Source organism: Seriola lalandi, unplaced genomic scaffold (assembly GCF_002814215.2).
Source record: "Seriola lalandi dorsalis isolate HSWRI2012SDOR001 ecotype SW California unplaced genomic scaffold, Sedor1 jcf7180002054382, whole genome shotgun sequence".
In the NCBI taxonomy this organism is placed as follows: domain Eukaryota; kingdom Metazoa; phylum Chordata; class Actinopteri; order Carangiformes; family Carangidae; genus Seriola; species Seriola lalandi.
Window position 1 is genome coordinate 177,999 of NW_019524935.1, and position 21,267 is coordinate 199,265.

At 42.2% G+C, this 21,267-nt stretch overlaps 1 protein-coding gene across 1 annotated transcript in view; it reads right to left on the bottom strand.

Annotated features, from left to right (window-relative positions):
* Window positions 1-10: 10 nt before the first annotated feature.
* LOC111657069 (dual specificity calcium/calmodulin-dependent 3',5'-cyclic nucleotide phosphodiesterase 1A-like) overlaps window positions 11-21,267 on the bottom strand; it is a 25,616-nt gene continuing 4,359 nt past the window's right edge. The window contains exons 2-16 of the mRNA XM_023409043.2: window positions 15,440-15,466; window positions 9,787-9,900; window positions 9,470-9,652; window positions 8,027-8,093; window positions 6,710-6,826; window positions 5,800-5,940; window positions 5,490-5,590; window positions 4,634-4,759; window positions 4,402-4,503; window positions 2,936-3,056; window positions 1,931-2,012; window positions 1,644-1,764; window positions 1,332-1,516; window positions 993-1,199; window positions 11-256 (exon numbers count right to left, since the gene is read on the bottom strand). Of these exons, the coding sequence (XP_023264811.2) occupies window positions 180-256; window positions 993-1,199; window positions 1,332-1,516; window positions 1,644-1,764; window positions 1,931-2,012; window positions 2,936-3,056; window positions 4,402-4,503; window positions 4,634-4,759; window positions 5,490-5,590; window positions 5,800-5,940; window positions 6,710-6,826; window positions 8,027-8,093; window positions 9,470-9,652; window positions 9,787-9,900; window positions 15,440-15,466 (1,771 nt within the window). The 3' untranslated portion in view covers window positions 11-179. The remainder of the gene's footprint in view (window positions 257-992; window positions 1,200-1,331; window positions 1,517-1,643; window positions 1,765-1,930; window positions 2,013-2,935; window positions 3,057-4,401; window positions 4,504-4,633; window positions 4,760-5,489; window positions 5,591-5,799; window positions 5,941-6,709; window positions 6,827-8,026; window positions 8,094-9,469; window positions 9,653-9,786; window positions 9,901-15,439; window positions 15,467-21,267) is intronic.

The following is a 21,267-nucleotide window of genomic DNA, read 5'->3' on the forward strand; positions in this document are numbered from 1 at the left end:
TTTTTTTTTTAAGGGGGGGGGGGGGGTCCACCGAAGTAAGGAGGGAAGGGGCCACTGAGTCAGCTGCTGTGTTTAAAACAGAAGAATCTGAACTCTCGCTGTCACTGCACCGCGCCGCCTGTTGCCATGGTGATCTGCCACCACCACAGATATAGTGGCGAGTTTGCCGCGGAGTGTCATCAGGCGTTTTCAGGCACTTCATCATTGTCCTCCTCCTCTTCCTCCTCCTCCTCCTTCTCCTCGCCCAGCCGTGCCCCTGCAACAGTTACCATAGCAACAGGTCAGCTCACTGTGTGTTTAAGTTTAGGAAATGTTTGCATTCGTACGGACATGAAGACCCTATTCTGCTGTCGCCAAGGGGGGTGGGGTCGTTCTCCCCCAGAAGTGACTGAGCTCCTTCAGAAGCAACAAGATTTTGAGTTTTTCATTAAGCCTAATTAAAGTCTCATCATCAGTCATTTTAAATGAACGTGCACAGCTCTGGTCTCTGACTTCATCTGCTGTCAGGAATGTAACATAACTGACTCTTCTTTATTTTGGCCACTGAATAAAATAAAAATAAAAAAACACTTCTCCAATTCATTATTAAATTAATTACTTATGAAACGAGGAACACACCTGAATTTCTCTGTGTGTTTTAATTTTTCTTTGTGTTAGCTTTGTCCAATCATTGGCCTCTGAACCTGGCGCTCTGATCTGACCTTTAGCTCCGTGGTCGTATCAGATAAATGTAAATGTTTTATATCCCAATAAGTCATTATTTTTTAAGCTTAAACAAGTGACTAAACTGATACTAAATTAAGCTAATCAAGTTTAAACCATAACGATATCTATGTCTGTCCATATGAAATTATAAGTAAAAACAGAAGACACATGCACACATGCACACATATACATATATATATATATATATATATATATATATATATATATATATATGTATACTGTATATTATCTATGAAATGTTAACATGTATTGTGTCATGTCTGTACCATTCCAGGTCAGGTGATCTGCAGGCATGTGGTCAGGTGACTTGTTGCTTTGTGTCTGATCAGGTGGGGATCCGTCTGAGTTCTGTGATTGGTCAGAGGTGTGTCCATCGGGGACGCTGTGGTTGGGTGAGGCTGGATGAGACTGGACGTCTGAGTTGATGTTGGACTCCAACCTCTCCTGCTCCTCTCGCTCCTTATTGGCCAGTTCTGTGCACGACACACACACACGATTCTTTATCAGGTTACCTATAATATAAACCTTCCTCTGTGTGTGTGTGTGTGTGTGTGTGTGTGTGTGTGTGTGTGTGTGTGTGTGTGTGTGTGTGTGTGTGTGCATACCCTGAACAGACAGCTCTTTCCAGCGGTCCTTGTTGCTGGCGATGACGCCGGACAGGTGTAGCCTCAGAGCCGGCAGGTCGATGGCGGTCAGAGAAAAGTCCATCTGTCCATCATCACTGTTTCCGTGGCGACCGCTGTTGTGTCTCTGCACTGACTCCACGGTAACAGAGCCAGTTCCTGTTAAACTGGAACAGAGCAGAGTTATGGACCAAGAGGAAGCACGGACTGAAGGTCAGATAATGAGATACAGTCTAATTTAACTTCACCTACATCATCAGTTTGACTGTATTGTGGCAGTGATAGCATCAGTACCTGGACCTCCTGTTTCCTGTCTCTCTGGCCTTCCTGTCCTCCTCTATCAGGGGACCAATCACCTTCTCCGTGGTGTCGATCAGGACGCTGAAGGTCGGCTCCACGATGAAGTCTATGAAACCTGCGGCCGCACAGAGAGAAGACAAACACTGAGTCCTCTTCAGCTCCTCACACCTCCAGCAGGTGTCACTGTTGAACCAAAGTTCAGCCTCCTGTTAAATCCTGTGATCTGCTGCTAGTTTACTGTGCTCCTCACCTGCCTGTGGTGTGCTGGTGGTTGCTCTTACCTATCTGTGATTGGGCGATCATCGTAGCTTTACGGTCACAGAGAGGAGAAAAAGGAAGGCCGAGCTCCACCTCTTTATCTCCCTGGAAAAGACACATGAACATGCTGTGTGTTTTTAAATCAACTCTGTGGTATTTGCATCCACTTTTTGCCTCTTGATCATTTTAAACAAAGCAAAGCAAACGTTTCCTTCAGATGTTTACATGCTACACTCACTCACAAGTAATTTTAAAAGAAAGATAAACAACTTATCTCCTCCCCTCAGCCTGTAAACAGCTCTGAAATTTTGCTCTTTGCTGAGCACTTCCTTTAAATGCTGTTATAAGTATTTATGTCTTACTGATTTATTCTCCTTATTTTTGTTATTTTTTAATTATTTAATCTATTATTTCTATGATATAATCATTATTATCTCATTTTACATCAGTGATTTTAACATGTTCATTTCACAAAGTGCTTCACTTTTCATTTTGTATGAAAGATGCTATATAAAGTTTATTATTATTATCATACCGTGGCAGACGAGGGCAAACACACTGCAACGGCCCAAAACACTTCCATTAGGAGAAATGGGCTGCGAATTCAGAAACGATGCAGATTCAAGAACACATAGAAAAAATACAAAACAAAACTGCTGCAAATGAAAAAACGTGCTGCAGGAAGCAAAAACATGAACAACAAACACGCAGCAAAGACTGAAACGATGCATCGACAAAAACACAAATTTTTCATTTCTCCTGATGGAAGTGTTTTAGGTCGTTGCAGTGTCACCCAGTTACGCTGCTTATGTAGAGACAAAGAGGACCAACATGTGTTTGGCTATGTTAGCCGCTAACATAATGTTAGCTTGGGTCGATCTGGCTACATTATTTGTTACACTTTTGGAAAGCCTTTGAAAAAGATGCCACCAACCAAACTCTTTAAATATGGACCGTTACTCTTACTACAGCCTCATACACACTCCTGCAATGTGTGTGTGTGTGTGTGTGTGTGTGTGTGTGTGTACCTGTCTAAAGAACTCCTCCATCAGACTGTGAGTCCAGCGGTAGTGCAGCGGCCAGGCTTTGGCTGGATGACTAATGTCTGCAGCGTGAAGCATCAGAGACAAAACCTTCACTTTGTCTATGCTGCAGAGAGAGAGAGGGAACAAACATGTAAACATCATTCAATAATAAACTGTGATTAGATAGATTAGATTATCTGAATCTAGTGAATCTGACCCCCCCTGCTCTGCTGTGTCTCCTGTGTGAGGGGAGAACAGTGTTGTGTCTTTTATTTCGTGTTGTGGTCACGGTGTTCAGAGCGCTGCTCTCCACACAGCTGCTGCAGCAGCACAAGCAGAGCCAGCATGTCGACAGGCTGAGGCCAGCATCTTCCCCAAAATCTCATTCAAGCGTGAGCTGGTGAAGCGTGACAGCTGCCCCCACACACACACACACACAGACACACACACACACACACACACACACAGACACACACACCTCCAGCAGGACTGACACACACAGTGCTGGACTCAGACTCTGAGTTATTCCTGGGGAGGCCCCTTCAGGGACTCACAGACAGACTGTGGTTCAGCAGCCTGCAGGACGTTATGTTGGACCGTTTCTCCAGACTCCCACTGATGATCTGGTGGTCTCCGTCAGATGGAGCAGCTTCTCACAGTCTGCCTGTGTGAGGCCGGCTGACAGACTGCAGGGCGCAGGTCTCTGCATTTTGGTCTAATGATGAAGTCTGAGCTAAATTTGACTCACAGCCACATTGACGACAATCTGCTCCCAGTATCTTCTTAAAAGAATCAGAGCGTCACAGACTGCACTTCCACTTCATTTGAATATTTCTATCTCATGCCACTAATGAAGACTTACCATACAAGATATATGAAGAGAACATGATGCTGTATTATAGATTAAACTACATATATCAACTTAGAGCTGAAATAATGAATCCATTATTGGATTGGAACTATTTAGACTTCATGAGTCCAGCCTGTTAAACGTGAGGATTTACTGCTTTTCACTGTTACTTACATTCAACTATTATTACAGAAAAAGTGATAGTTTCACTTTTTACAGAACAAACCAAACCAACATTACAGATCAGTAATAAAAATAATCACTAGCTGCAGCTTTATATAAAATAATTACTGATTATTATTAATCCTGCTCCTGTTGGTGATGAATAAGAATAATCCAGCGACAGAATAAAACTCTTTACTTCTGATAGTTTAAGGACTTTTGTTGATAATACTTACGGAACTTTTTTAATGAAGGACTTTAAGTATTTTTACAGTGTGGTATTTGTACTTTAACTTAAGTAAAGGATCAATACATTTTCCAACGTCTTGAAACCTGCGTCTCTCCTCGTCCATCAGAACTATTTAATCCTGTCATATAATTTCCATCGCAACACATATTGTCACATAAATAAAGTCTTTGGTGGTGAGAGGTCAAAGGTCGTGGCAGCAGCACTGACCTGTGTGTCTGCGTCAGGGCGTTCCTCATGGTCTTGATCTGCTGGAAGTGACAGGACATGTCTGTGGACATCACCATCTCTATGACCAGAGACCTCAGCTCCCTGCCGATAATCAATACACACACACAATCGAGATGATCAGTGATCCGTTACCATGACAGAAAGAGAGAGAGACAGAGTGTGTGTGTGTGTGTGTGTGTGTGTTTGTGTGTGTGTGTGTTTGTGTGTGAACCTCCAGTCGTCCTTGTTCAGGTTGACCAGGATGTTCATGTCCTCCTCTGCCATCAGCCTGTAGGCGGCGCTGACGTGATGGTTCTCCAGCACCGACCTGTCGTTGTACAAAATGGCCACCTCCGACCTGACGGACAGACACAACGACCAATCACACGCTGGCGTCTGCTGCTGCCTTTCACATATAGTCTCCGACAGCAGGTTTGTGTTCTTGTTATTTCCTGGAAGGATAAAGTCGATCTGTCCTTCCACACTGAAATACTTCATCAACTATTGGATGGATTGTCATGAAATCTGATTATTGATTACTTACTTTCTTAATCACACACGTGCACAAACGTTCAGTGTGTGAGTCAGTGCACACACATACACACACACACAAACACAACAGCAGAGATGCAAACACTGCAGCTCTAAGAGGAGTGTGTGTGTGTGTGTTTGTGTGTATTGATTCTATTCTATTAGTATCTAGTATTGACAATATTGGTAGTAATGACAGTTTGGTGATTGATCCGCTGCTGGATTATGATTGAATACATGCAAATCTATCAACATCCCCATCAACCTCTTTTGTACTGTGTTTAACAATTCATGCTAATGTTAGCATGCTAACACATTAAACATTCCACCCGCTAAACGTCAGCATGTTAGCTTTGTCACTGTGAGCATGTTAGCATGCTGTTAGCATTTAGCTCACAGCCTCTCAGAGCTGCTAGCATGACTGTAGACTGTCAGAGTTACAGTTTTAAAAAGGGTCATGTCGTACTTTCACCATCAGGTCCGGTCTGTGAGAGGAACTGCCGTCGTCCAATGAGATCCCACAGATTCATTGGTCATATGTCACCTGTCTACGTTACCTGGTGTGGATGTGGAAGTTGTTGGTGGTTCCTGTGTGTTCGAAGTCGTGAATCGCTGCAGCGAAAACCATCGCGAGAATCTCCAACTCGCTGAGCCAGTGCTGCGCACACACACACACACACACACACACACACACACACACACACACACACACACACACACAAACACATACACACACACAGTATTACTCATGTTGTGCTGTGTATGTCACATTGTGGGGACTCGACCTCTTTTTGGGGACAAAGAACCCCTAATGTAATGTAATAGTGTGTGTGTGTGTGTGTGTGTGTGTGTGTGTGTGTGTGTTACCATCAGTCCAGTGTGCAGCATCAGGAAGTGGGCGGTCTGAGTGACATCAGCGGCGTGGATCAGGTTGTGGTAGGGGTTCCTGTGTTTGCTGTAGCCGTTCTCCAGAGCTTCAACAAACTGCACCAGAGCCTGGACTGGGATCTGAACACAGGTGCTACAGGTAGTACAGGTACTGCAGGTGCTACAGGTGCTACAGGTAGTACAGGTACTGCAGGTGCTACAGGTGCTACAGGTGCTATGAGCACTTGATATTTCTTTATTAAAAAACCTGTAATCTTGAACTTCCCCTCCACCACATGCACCCTAAATATTTAATGAAACCAATCCATCTTAAATCCACAGATGGTGAAACTTTTACAGTTTTGGAGCATGATCCTCTATGACTTCAGCATCTTGTAATTATGACAGCCTCTCATTATTACACTAACAATATGTTGCGATAACGAGATCATTCATTTATAATTGCCAGATCTGTATCTGTAGAATTGTTTTGTAATTCTGAGACGCTGAGTCACGATAACAAAAACCGGAGTCTCATAATTACAAGATACGGAAGTTGTAATTACATGATCGCATCTCCACTTTTCTTCTTTGGTGACAGTGATGTACGACTGCACTGTTTGTCCATTAAGAAGAAACACGAGACTATTTCTTCACTGGGCGAAGAAACTTCCTGGAATCAGTGGGTCACAAACAAGATAGAAAGTGTTAATTATTGAGCTTCAGAGCGAGCCGGGCTAGTTGTTTCCCTCCATTTCCACTCATTGTGCTAAGCTAAGCTAATAAAACTGAAAAAATCAGGGTGTTCTAAAAAGTAATCTAAGCATGTCATGTTCGGGTTGCTTCTCCACACTTCAGGATCAGGAACACCTCTACCCCACAGCTGTTAATGATATGAAGTTGTGTGTACCCTGAACCTGTTGACGAGGTCATAGCGGGTCAGCAGGTCGTAGACCAGGAACTTGAGGGCGTGGTCTCCGGTGGCCTCGTGGAAGGAGAAAACATCGAACGACCACTGATCCACTTCCTGGAAAACGAGCAGTAAAACATCAGCATATAACACGGGGACGGAGCAGGTGGGATCGAGCTGATTGGCTCCACTCACTCAGTCTAATGTGGTGTAATGAGGTGTATCTACCACCAGAGGGCAGTGTGATCACAATGTTAACTCACACTGGGAGGAAACGGGATATAATGACATTAATGATTCTAGTTATTCATTAGTTCACAATTATGTTTGATGTTTTATTTTCCTTCCTTCTTCCTCTAACTTCTCCTTTTGGTGTCTACCTTTTCTTTATCTCCTTCTTTCCTCCTTTTTGTGTCAATCTCCTTCCCTTCTCCTTTCATTATTGACTACTCCTTTTCAACTTCCCTCTATCCTTCAGTACCTCCTTTCCTACTCTACCTCTTCTCTGCCTCCTTCTTCCCTACCCCATCCTTTTCTTCTCTACCTCATGCATCCATCTCCATCTCCTTTTTTCCTTCTTTACCTCCTTCCCTTTCTCCTCCTTTTGACCATTGACTTTTCCTTGTCTGCATCCTCACTTCCTTCCCTTCTGTGTGGTTTTCTGTTTCTAACTTCCTTCTTTACTTCCCTCCCTACTCTTTTCTTCCTCTGTCCTCCCTTCTCCTTATCTACATCCCTCTTTCCTTCCTCACCTCCTCCTTTCCTTTTCTGTGTCCTTTTAATTTCTAGTTTCCTGTCCTTGTTTATCACCCTTTCCTTCCTTATCTTTGTTTATGTTCCTGCTTCACTTTCTTCTTTCCTTTCTTTTCTCTACCACCTCACATGCTCCTCTGCTTCCTCCTTTTTTTCTTTTCATCACTACCTCTCCCTTCTTTAATTCCTCCTTTCATTTTTCCACCTCATGTCATCCTCCTTTTCTTTTTTGTCTCGTCTTTTTTGTCTTTACATTTTCCTGCTGTTCTCCACCTCCTCTGTTCTTGCTGTAGCACTTCCCTCCATTTCTTCTCTACTTCTTCCTTTTCTTTCCTTTCCTAGCTCCTCATTTCTTCCTTCCTTCTTTACATCCTCCTTTCCTTTCAAATTCAAGTTTTTTTTTGCGCACTTTTGTCAACTGGTGATTGAGGAAACAAAACTGACTCCCAGTGTCTGAGCTCTGACTTTACTGGACTTTTTCAACTTCCAATCAAACACAGGGTTAATACAATAAGATGATGTCACTTCCTGATGTTGGGACCGCAGCAATAAAATAGTTTTTACCTTTAGAGCAGTCAAGGCCGTGGGAGGATAGGTCAGACCTGCCATGTTGGATGTCCGTCTGTACATCCTGATGTCACACACACACACACACACACACACACACACACACACACACACACACACACACACACACACACAAACACAAAGATAAAATCATCATGCTCAAATCTCACACACATAAACACAGACAGTTTGCATGCATATAAACACTCCTCACACACAGACCCACTCCAGCCGCCCTCCTCCACAGTTTGTGACCAGGATGGATTGTTTGTCACCATGGTAACCGTCTTCAAAACACACACACACACACTCACACAGAACGAGCGCAGCCTCGGCGCAGCAGATATTTTTTGATTTCATGCGTCATTAAGCTGCAGCAGATGAACTGATAACGTTCTATCACTGCAAGTCATTTACACTCTAATGATATTGGACCTGTGATAGTTTCCCTATATGTGATCTCCATCTCCAGCTCGCTCGCACGCTAACGACGTTACACTTCATGTTCGACCTTGTAATCACATCTGCGGCGAAGTCGGCCGGATGTTTTCTGGAGTGTGTTTTCGAAGAAGTTGTTGATTGTTTTCTTTCCTCCGACGCCGACGACAAAAATAACCGAAGGAACATCTGAATGTCTTTAGTCTGAGACGATCTGAGGACTGGACTTCCAGGACTCACAGTTTCGCCTGTTATTAGCACCACATGGCCAAAAGTATGCAGACACCTGTACATTCCTCCCATTTTGTACATCTTACTGCATTAATGTTCTGCTCTAACAGCCTCCTCTCTCCTGCTCTCAGTCTTTCCACCAGATGTTGAACCAGCTGCAGGGTTTTTACTCCCATCCAGACACAACAGCATTAATGAGGTTCAACACTGATGTTGGTCACAGAGCAGTTTGTTTTCTTCATGTCATGAAGAAGCAAACTGCGTGTTTCTTTGTGTGTTTATTTTTGTGTGTTTTACTCTATGTGCTCTTTCACAACTGCTGCCTGGGGACAAATAAAGTTTCTTGTATTGAACTGAATTGACTATCAAACTGATAAAGTCATTCCTTTATGGAGCCGCTTTGTGCACAGCAGCTCTGTCATGTTGAAACAGGGACAAACACAAACTGCTCACACATAGTTGTTAGAAATATCATTGTATTCTGTGGCATTATGATTTCCTTAAACTAAGGAGCCAGGCCAGGAGAAACAGCCTAAGACAAAATGTACACATATAAGGATGTGAGGTGTCCATATACTTTTGGCCATGTAGTTTATGCACTAAGTCTGAATATTAACTCACAGATGTGTATTAGTCATTTTACAGTCCAGTGCCAGTTAGAGTGAGAGTGGGAGCACTGGTGTAGCTGTAGCTGCACCACCTTCTTTCAAACATCTGCTGCAGATGTTTGGAGAAATGATCTGTGGGATTTCTGACAGGAGCGACGTTTACCTCTCCACAAAGATCCCAGCCTGCACTGCGTGGACGATGCTCCTGAATCTCGGCTTCTCCTCGGGGCGCCGCTTGGCCACGCCCATCTTCCTGCTGAAGGTGCACGCCAGCCAATCACGTACCTCGCTGGGCACCGACTCGGCCTGCAAGTCGCTGAGCTCATCCTCGGTGTCCAGCAGACGCCTGCAGAGCAGAAACAAACACCTGTCGGCCACAGCTTGGATCACCAGGGACAAAGATTTATTTACCGCAACCTCCATCTGCCCTCCCTCCCTCCCTCCCTCCTTTTGTTCCCTTCTTACTTCCGTCCATCCCACCTGGTCTCATCGGTGTAAACAGCGTCCAACATGGCAGCAGCGAGCTCCAGGTTCCTGCGGAGCTCCTGCAGGTCCACGATGCCCCGGTCCATCTGCTCCAGGACCCCCTTCAGCCTGAACACACACACACACACACACACACACACACACACACACACACACAAACCACACACAGCAGTTATTAGAAAATACACAGTCTGTATGATTATAATTACTGAATAAGGTGATTAGCTCGTGGCTCATGAATTAATAACAGTTTTAATTTTTGAGGTGTTATTTTTGGGTCTATTACGGTTCATTAGATGATGATGATGAGCTTGGGTAGATGGAGGGGGGGGGGCAGAGTTCACTTGAGCATGAAGCCTGTGTGGAGAACAGGGCGTTGGTCCAGTCTCTGACCTCATGAGACTCAGCAGTGAAGGCAACAGTATCAGCGACTGTGGTGAACAGTCATTTATCTCTAACAGCTACACAACACACAGATATTAACGTGTGTGTTGTTCCGATCATGGTGGAGATAAATTTGTTGATTCGTATGATTGTTTGTTCTCATATCTCACTGTGCGGCTGCATAAACAACAACACGTTTAGGTTCAATCGCTGTGTTGAAGTCATTTTTTGAAATAACCAGACTTTAATTTAATCCACTTTCAACGACCTTTAAAATGTATTTTCTCCATCAGTGTCTCATTATGAGATACAGTCTATAACATGAGGACTCATTTCTGCCAAACTTAGAGCAGTTCTGATTATTTAATCACACAGATTTCTGCTTTTCTCACTCATCCAAAGGGACAAAAGGTGGAAAATGTTTAAACATTTGAATAAAAATCTGATGTCAGTTGTGTGGTTGTTTGTTAATGTTGCCAGGTCACTGTCAGTCACACCTGATCCAGCCTCACCCACACAGTCCTGATGAGGAAGAACTGCTGAACTCTTCATGAATTAACCTAAGACACCTTCTCTCTTCTCTTTAACGTCAGTCGGGATTTTATTTCTGTTACAGAGAAAAGTTTTCAAAGGGTTTAAAGTTGTAAAGAATGAAATGATGAAAGAGAGAGACAGAGCTCATCCGGCAGCATCTAAGGGCGAGCTCTGGTTAAAGAGATGAGACTAAAAACACGACTGTCAGGACACATTCTCGCCATTTTGGCAGTGCCTGACTCCGCCCCTAACTACCAGCTAATCCAACAACCCTACCTGTAACTCGAAGCGGCCACGCCCCCAATCCTCCATAACTGTAGTCTTTAATAAAATGTAAACAGGTGAGTTATATAAACAGGTGAGTTATATAAACAGGTGTCATGAAGGAGGAAATTAGCTCTAGAGACCAAAACAGTTTCTGTACCAGGCTGTAAACATGTTTATTCCTGCTGTAAAGTTGGACATTTTAACATGGGAGTCTATGGGGACTGACTCACTGTTGGAGCCAGACTCTAGTGGTCGTTAGAGGAACTGCAGCGTTCAGCACTTGAACTTGTAGAAAGTTGTTGCTGCTCTGTGCTGTTTGTGCTTCTTAACTTAATGTCCTCTGTTGTGACGTGTGTTATTCTACTTAACTTCAGCCCAACATTCGTCCTCATCCCTCGTCTGTGCAGATACATACACCTGCTAACAGACAGGAGGAAGCACCGCTCCTCATACTTTGCCCCCACACAGCTGCTGTCCTCTTCACACCGCACGACGGGAACATGAAAATCTGTTTCCTCCAGATGGACACATGACACTCTGCCTCCTGTCAATCAGCTGACACCCACAGCTAGTAAGGGAGCCTCCTCCAGGAAACAAACATGTTGTTTTATAGACTTGTAGCTCGCTCCGTCTTTGTCAGCCGGCGCAGCAGCTCAGTCCTGATGCCCTGAGCTCAGATAAACACGAAGCTATCTTTGATATTAATCCTCTCATCTAAAGCCCCATTCAGAGTGGATTAATTTCTCTAGGGGAGGTGGGGTGATTTTAACATCACCTGCTCCTGTCGGTGGTTTTAATCCTGTCCAAAGCACGCAGGTGGGTAATCCCCCCCCCCCTGTAATAATTATAGCTGCACTTTCCTACTGTTGTTCTGTGAACTCACTGGTCCTCCTGTACTTTACAGCTCCTCCAGTGTAAAGTTCTGTGTCCATGTGTAGTGTGATTATAGATCAGCTCTAGCTTCTATATTAATACTGTGAAAGTATCAAAGCCTCAGTCCACAGAGAAATGCACACAGCCTGTATTCAGAAACTGAGCCTTAAAACCAGCCGTCAGGACTTCTGGAACTTTGTGATGTCACAACAAAGCAGTCACCAAGCCCCGCCCACCTGGACCCACCATCCAAATCTTGCAGGATTTGGTTTCTCTGAGTGTTTTTACCTGAAATCTGCTATATTTTTATTGGATCACTCAGAGAAAACAGTCAGCCAATCAGAAGAGAGACTCAGAGCCTCCTCTCTTCTCTCTTCTCCTAAACATAAAGGAAAATTTGGGAACCAATAGAGCAACAGAAAACATTCAAACCATTTGATGAGCACCCCACTTGGGAAGGCAAAAGCTTATCACATCTGCTGTTGTAATATTCTCTTTTGAGCCCTGTGATTTTTGGCTAGATCTGTGAATATCTTTGATTGACTGAGTGACTGAGTGACAGAGTTGAGTGATTACGCTGCACCATTGGTCAGCCGAATGTTGGACTTCTCCCCATCTGATGTCAGTTGCTCTTTCAAAATGATTTGGTGCAGTTTTTAACTACAGTATAAAGGTGGCGACGGCTTCCCTCTCTCCTGCTCTCTCTTGCTCTGTGTGTTTTGTGTTTAGTCATTCCTCTGTCTCCTATAGCAATAATGGTTAATTTGCCGTCAGGGAGGCGAGGCTCAGTGAACTGGAAGTGCAGCTCTGCTTCCCGGCTGCTCCCAAACAGCCGGGATGCCAGGGCGGCTGGGTGACTGCCCGGAACAAGAGGCGTAGCCCTAAGCCCACAGTTCACGCCACGATTGTGCCAACGAAGTGTTGGAAGTAGCATGGTTACACTGCTGAATTTATCAAATCATTAATAGTGTATCCACGGATGCTCAGACAACCGTCACTGGATCAATGTGATACTGAAGGAAACTTAAAAACATGACGACTCCCAGTGAAGTTCTGAAGCATCTTTTTTCTACGATTTCTAAGCAGATTTGAGGTTTATTCTGGACACACATCTGAAATAACGATATCCTCAGGACGTGTGAGCCACACTGAATGATATCAATATGTGTTTCATGATTTCTTTGACTGTTTCACTTCACACAGTGTTTCTGCCTCCCCTCAGCTCTCCCACACTGTATGTCCACGTCTATTTCAGACCATATCCTGTCATTTCCCGCTGGTTAAAATCACTTCTTTAAGTTGAGCTTGACTTGGAGCACGGTGAACACTTTATTCTCCACCTCACCTGCAATGTTTTTAATCGGGCTTGAGACGACAAACATGTTTCCAACTACACTGTAACATTCATTTAAAAAGTTCCTTACTTTTTTAGATTTTTATTCTCAGTATTTTACATGTAGGTAGAAGCTCATACTATATTTCCACCCAGCTGCTACCTTCAGTCCTGGTATATGAACAGACGGATATTAACGGACAGATGGATGAAATCATTTCTTACTGCAGGATAGAGGGGTGGTTTGACTGTTTACAACGGAGGAGACTGACAACAGGGGAGACATAAAGACTCCGCAGCGACCAGGCATCCTGCCGTCGTCACGGTAACCAAACACCTTCTTGTAAACTGGACGAAATCTGTTTTAGTTGCCATGGTTACAGCTGGAGTCAGAACAGGGAGACGGGGCGAGGGAGAACTAAAGTTCAAGACTGCAGAGACTCAAGCTTCTCGTTTTCATCAAAGATCCTTCAGATTTTATTGAGTGGTGAAGGGTAATGAAGTACAATTACTTGAGTACAGTTCTGAGGTACTTGTACTTAGTTTCAAATAAAACCATGTGAGAAGTTTAGAGGGGAAATGCAACTCAGCAACTTCTGAAACATGACAAGGAGACACAACAACACACAGAAGGTTTAATCTTTACCAGTGCACCGGATCTTATCATAAAATGGAAAAAGTTAAGTTCAAGTAGCTTGAAAATTGAACTTACTCCTTTGAACAACTGGTTTTTTAAACATAGTTTTTCTTATTCGAGTCCCTCCAGCTTTTTTTCATCATAGAAACCAGAGAAACTCTGAACTACAGCTTTTATTACATTTTGATAGAAGTACAAGTATGACGGTTCTGCAGGCCGTCGCTCCTGCACTGCATTTTCATTCAAGTTCAATCTTTCTCAGCCAGTAGAAGTACTAATAAAAATACTCCATTACAAGTTACTGTAGTAAAAGTATGTAGGTACAATCAGGAAAACATCCCTGTGACTGCTCTGTTATTTTATATATATATATATATATATATATATATACTTTATTGCTGTAGTTGCTTGAGGTGCAGCTAATTTCTATATATATTATTTTGTATAGTACTGTAACTAATGATTATATTCATTATAGATTAATAATTAATCCCCTCATCATTTACTCGATTGATCAATTGATTGATTGTGTCGTTAAAAAGTCTCCAAATAGTCAGGAATGCTGTCCAGAGCTGCAGGTCACATCCTAATGTTTTGTTTTGTCCAAATTATTAAAAATAAATTGAAACAATCAAAAGAAAAGCAAAACATCTTCACGTGTGAGAATCTGGAAATATAAAATATAAAACGTTATAATCTAAACAATTATCAAAATAGTTGCCAATTAATTTTCTGTCAATTGACTCAGTTTAATTTAATTTTGGTAGTTTAATTTAAAACAAAACATCATATTTTATAAGCTCTTCCTGTTTGGGACCCAAACATTTGCAAAGTAAATAAAGCTGTAAAGATAAAGATAAATATAATGAAGTAAAAAGTACCACAGTACCACAAATGTGCACTGAAGTACATGAGTAAATGTACTTAGTTACATTCCACCACTGCTGCCTGACGACTGTTTAGTCTTGAATCTTGATGGATAGACATCGTGATCAATATCAGTACGGTGAATTCTTTTGGCCTCGATAATCGTGTGGTGAAAATCTCCTTTCTCTAGTTTACAGAACATTTTGCTCGTTTGTAGAATTTCGTCTGTTTAATAAACGTCTGAAACGGCCTCATGACCCCTGTCACCAAGCAACAAGCAGACGCAGCGTTAGGGCTGAACGATACGACACAAAAAAATCATGTTGCAATTAAAAAAGTATAAAAATGATGATGATGTGATTTGTGTTGGTTCTTGTACCAAACAAACACGTTTCCTTTGTGTCTGAGAAAATGATTCATAGACAACACAACACTTAAGGTCTGTTGTTGTGACTCATTTTACCTTCATTAGAAAAGAAATTGCAGCTCCTTCGATTTGGATATTTCACTCGTCCACATTGTGATTCGGAAAATAATTCAGACACACTCAGTCAGACAAACAGTGTGAGAGGGTTTGTCTGCACAAAAATAGACAGACACAAAAAGACAGGTAGAGACAGACAGGCAGTCCAGGTGTGTGTAGGAGGAGTGAGAGCCTCTTCAGTCCTCTACTTCAGACTGAGAGCTTCCTCTGTGTGTGTGTGTGTGTGTGTGTGTGTGTGTGTGTGTGTGTGTGTGTGTGCGCATCTTACCTCTGTGATGTACTTTTATATTTCTGCCTGTAAACAGAAACAAAAACACAAGAGTCACTCAGGTGAACCAATCACATGCTGCCTTCACAGTCCTCATCATAAACTCATTAAAACTGACCATGTGAACGTGTGTGTGTGTGTGTGTGTGTGTGTGTGTGTGTGTGTGTGTGTGTGTGTGTGTGTGTGTGTGTGTTCAGGTGGTCAAGGCCAAGCCCCCATGAACATATCTGAATGGTGGCCACATTTATCTCTGCAGACCGCTCTTATCCTCACAGTCAGCAGCTGCAGCTCATCGCGGCTGTTCAGCTACTTTCAGACCATTTGTGCCCGACTGCTGCAATTTGCATCAAAATGATCTCCTTCCCAGAGTTATAGCTCAGCCACATCTGAACACAGAGACGTGATACACACACTTTTACATTCAATATGACCTACGCTTCCCGTGAAGATCATTATTCCTAATATCTGTTGCAGATAAATCTCCATAAATCCACTTTAAAAACAGAGCAAAAAGACGCTCCTAAAAGTTGCCTGAGAATCTTCCCGTTTTTAAGTTTTCTTCAGTATCACAGTAAACCAGTGACTGTCATCTGTACATTCATAGATATATCATATACAGCAACATTTAATAGATAATTCAGCTCACTTTTAATGGTGCCAATTTACCAAAAGGTGAAAGAACACAACAACTCACTGACACCGTGGCTTCATAGATCAGTAGACAGATATACACTTTATTTATCCCATAGGTGAAAATTCAGGATGTAATTCATGTTTACACCCCCAAAAGCATTATGGGAAATATAGCAGTACATGGTTGACTTACATGTGCTTTATCCACCAAGTTAAAATAAGACATCGAAGAATAATTTGAATCCAGTAACAGGATAATTATTCCGGCATTACGCTGAGGAGGACATTGATGTTTGTCTGACAAAGACTTTGGAGGTAAAAAAACATTTTGGAAGCTTTTATATTTCAGTGTGTGGATAACTCCTCCTTTATCTAAAAACACAGAAGTCTGAAGGGAAATCTTTTGTTTCCTTTACCACAATATCCACAACTATTAACCCTAATGTTCAGACTGAGGCGGTGGAGACTCCCGACCTTCTCAAACAGCTCGAAAAATCCAGTTAATATTATTTTATCTGCCTGATTCTCAATGACTTTTCCTAATTTTATAAAAACCACTCAGTCCTCAGCTGTAAAACAAGGTTAAATACAGCGAGTTTTCATCTCCTCCTTATCTATGATTGGTCTGTTTCAAGTCACATGTGAGGATTCATGGGATATAACAAATAAAACATTAGAAAAATTAGAAATAATTAGGTGTTAGAAAGATGCTTCACGCTCATTTCCATATTCTGTCACCTTCAGTAAATGTGTAAACCCAGGTGGCAAAGTGAAGGGTCACGACTTCATTACTTTTCCTGATATCGGGTTTTAATAAGGTCAGAAGAAAAAAAAAAATATATATATATAACTACTATTAACACATGGCGTGTAACGGTGGAGTCTGAGGGAGAAAATAACGCCGAGGTTCAACACAACACAGGAATTAAAAAAGCCACGGTCGAGACTCGCTGTTAAATCCGTTACATGAAGTGGACCGCTGAAGAAACCCGCTGGGATTTCAGTACATGCACCAGATATAAACTCTGCAAGTTGATGTCGAGCATTTGGTCTGAAATTAGCCAATCACAGCTGCGGGATCTGACCCCGACGGCTAATCACAGCTGTGACACGTCTCAGCTTTGAAATCTGACAGCAGGAACCGGTTATTTCATGGTCGATCTGTAATTGTACACTGGCGTGGCGTGGGCGGACCGGCGCTAAATTACAAAGCGGGGTACGACGCAGAGAGCAGGTTTCTGCACTGTGGGGTTTTTTTAGTCAAAAAAAACAAAAGCGTGCTGCAGAGGCAACATCGACAGGTGAGGACAGAGATGGTTTCTAAAGAATGAGTCACCGCTCTGTCATGACTTCTCCGGGCTGACGCCTTCAGAGAAAAAATTAGCATTTTCTTTTTCTTTCTTCTTTCTTTCTTTCTCTACTTTTCTTTCCTTGAGCTGATATGTTTTGTACTTTCTCCTTGCACATTTTCTTCCTCGCATTATTAACACCGCTGAGCATGTAAAGTGCATTTTATTCTTAGATGCATTACTTCTCTGCGTGAGTCTGTTAGCGATGCGCCACCGCAGGGTGCATTTCGCGCTTTTTTAGCACTTAACTCCATCTACACCGCCTACGTCAAGACCGAGCGCCGGGCCTGGAGGAACAGCAGTGCATCCATTAAAATGAAACAGTCTGATAATAAACCATCTGCAGCGTGCACACACACACACACACACACACACACACACAGATATATAAATGTATCAACACAAACGGGGACAAATTAAAGGAAAAACCTGAATAAACGAGTGGAGAAACAGTCAGTGCAGATGCCTCCATCCTCAGGGCACGAGGTCACTGAGGGTTTGATGAGTAGGAAAATGATGTGAGTCACCAGAAGAAGCCCCTCTGGGATTTACCACCAGATCTGGACCCAGTTCAACACCTATGGGAGACTCTGGACTGACGTGTAAGACGGCGCTCTCCATCATCATCGTCATCATCATCATCATCATCAAAACGCCAAATGAGAGGATATCTTCTTTAGGAGAAATGGTTCGTCCTCCAGTAGAGTAGGAGAATCAATAAGACACTTTATGTTTATGTTTTTGCTTTAATTTGTCACCTGTCTGTATTTATCTACTACATATACAGAAGAATGAAGAGCAAGAATAACATGGTTGGTTTCCACATCGTGCGTGTCGTTCTCCCTGTTCGTTTTAATTCATTTTCAGGTGACTGGACTTCAAACAACAAGCTAACCTGCCTTTTAATCTGTTATTATTGCAGCAACTCAACTGTTTCAATTGGATTTCTATTTCTATTTGATGCCTCATAAAACAGTCTGATGAACTCTGCGGAGCACGTTGTTTCATCAATAAAAAAAGAAAAAACAGTGAGGTTAATTAAAAGAAATGAAATGAATACAAAATGGATGAATAAAATGAATAAAAAATAGTCATTTCCTTCTCTTTTTCTCTTTCTCTTCAGCAGAGAGTTTGCTGCATCAAAATGCTCTCCTGTTACCATGGAAACTAGGGAACACGACAAAAAGAAAGAAATAAAAATCTGTACACTTATTTGTTTTCCCTCCAAACAGCACAGATATTTATTGTTTGTTGATCTGGAGATTTGGTTTATATCCATCAAGAAGAATTAATCTGATCAATCAGGAGATAGAAGAAAACACAGAAGGGCTTTTAGTGGTTCAAGCACCGTCGGCACAGACACACAAAAACACTCAATATGAAACACTTGACTTCGGGATAAGAATGATGCATCGTCTTATTTGTGGTTCTAATGGAAGTTTTTGAGCCGTTTGGTTTGTTTTTAATGCACTTTCGTTAATTTGGATAAAACTTGTCAGGAGCGTTTTTAGAGTTACTTAACATCTCAGTGGATTTCATAGAAACTAAACAATCAGAAAAGTTGCGACTGCAGCCGTTGGGACTCTGTACCTGCAGTGTTAGTGTTACTTTCCTCGCCTGAACCGTACAGCTGATTATTAAACCTCATTATGTCCTTTGCACTGAGCATAAGAAGCTTCCACCTATTGAAAGACGGCCCCTTGATCCATTTTTAGACTTGTTTATTAAAGCTCCTCCAGTGTAAAGGTGTGTGTCCATGTGTAGTGTGATTATAGATCAGCTCTAGCTTCTATATTAATACTGTGAAAGTATCAAAGCCTCAGTCCACAGAGAAATGCACACAGCCTGTATTCAGAAACTGAGCCTTAAAACCAGCCGTCAGGACTTCTGGAACTTTGTGATGTCACAACAAAGCAGTCACCAAGCCCCGCCCACCTGGACCCACCATCCAAACCTTGCAGGATTTGGTTTCTCTGAGTGTTTTTACCTGAAATCTGCAATATTTTTATTGGATCAGTCAGAAAACAGTCAGCCAATCAGAAGAGAGAAGAGACAAAGTATATCTTCTTATGGATCATCACTTCAATAAAACACAGGAGAAGGGGAAAATCTGTAGCTTTAAGTCTTTGATCAGAGATTTACCGATCTCAATCAGGAACTTTCTCTAAGTTTGGCCCATTTCATTCAAGTGACTATGATAAATATTCAATATGAAACCAACGTTAAAAGATGGAAGGGGTTGATCATAGTGATGAACCAACAGAGAATTATCAGCTCGACCTGCAGCCGTCCTCATCCTCAGAGCTTCACAGTGAGTTTCAGCTCGTTGTTTATCTGTCCAGACACGACTTCACTGTCCTGGACTCTCGCCCACTCTCATAGCCCTAAAAGCTGCACACTTCTTTCTCAGCAAACAGCAGAGACTCAGTCAGAGAGCAGCTGGTGAACATAGTGAAGCATTTAGCAGCTAAAGAGCCAGATATTTCCCTCAGGAGCTGGAGGAGACCAAACACAGAGCTGAAAGAAAGAGAGGGAACACTGGACTGGCTCACAGGCTAACCAACTTAAAGAGATGATGATATGTCGAAGTTGTGTTTCCGCTGCCCCAAAGTGGCAAAAAAAAATCAGTTACAGAGGTTTAAGTATCAAAGTGTATTGTTTTGATATTGGTATTGATGGTTAGGTATTGTCACTGATGTCAGAAATAAGTGATATCTGTATCTGCTGAAGGAGGCAACATCAACATGTTTACAACACGAGTGAGGCAGTTTAGGCATCTAAGGTACCTTTAAAAACTATCATAATTTGTCTGATTTACTAAATGCATGAGTTCTTCATTTTAACTCTTTTCATACATGAAAACATGTGGAGAAAAAAAAAGTAAACTGTTATACGCCACAGTGTGTAGCGACAGGTAACAACCGCCCCTGCCAGGTGTCCCAACATAAGTTCACTGTGTGTGTGTGTGTGTGTGTGTGTGTGTGTGTGTGTGTGTGTGTGAACGTGTGTGTTGTTGACTTGAACGCTGCTTACAAGTGGGATGGTAACTAGAAAAACTAGAAAAGAATAAATCTCCTCTAAAGCAAAATAAATGGAATAAAGAATAAAACAAAGTTCCTGTTTTTACTCGTTAAGGCAGAAAGTTCTGCCCTCAGAGTTTTTCCAGGTTATAAAATGAGCTTCTGTGTTCAATTTTAATTTTTACACCTTCGGTGTTCCTCTCTCTTTGAATCACCGCAGACAGATAACACATCTACACGCCAATGTTTATTACAGGATTTGGCAAAAATGAAACGCTCCTCTTGGCTTCAACTTTTTCAACCAACACACAAACTTCTGCTGGTAAATTCTTCTTTTTTTCCTGTGATCTTTTGCTCTGTCGCCAACTAGTTACTAATACAAGATGCTGTGCACCAAGTTGGGTCTGTTAATCACGACGAGAGCTGCCAAGGGGCATAAACCTGTGTGTGTGAGTTTTATGGAAGTGATACACACATTTCACTTCGCTGCTGCTGCTGATGCAAGTAACGTTCATTTATGACTCAACAAAGTATTACTATTAGTAGTAGCTCAACCAATCAAACAGATTTAGTGTATAAATGTAATGAGTGGAAATAAAAAGCAGCAGACGATGGAAACACTGAAGTAAAATAAAAAACTGTAGTTAGATATACATTAGTACTTGAGTAAATGTACTAAGTTACTCTCCACCACTGGTTATAGCATGTACTGTGTGTCCTGTATGCATATGATGGTCTTAAAGCTCCTCCAGTGTAAAGGTGTGTGTCCATGTGTAGTGTGATTATAGATCAGCTCTAGCTTCTATATTAATACTGTGAAAGTATC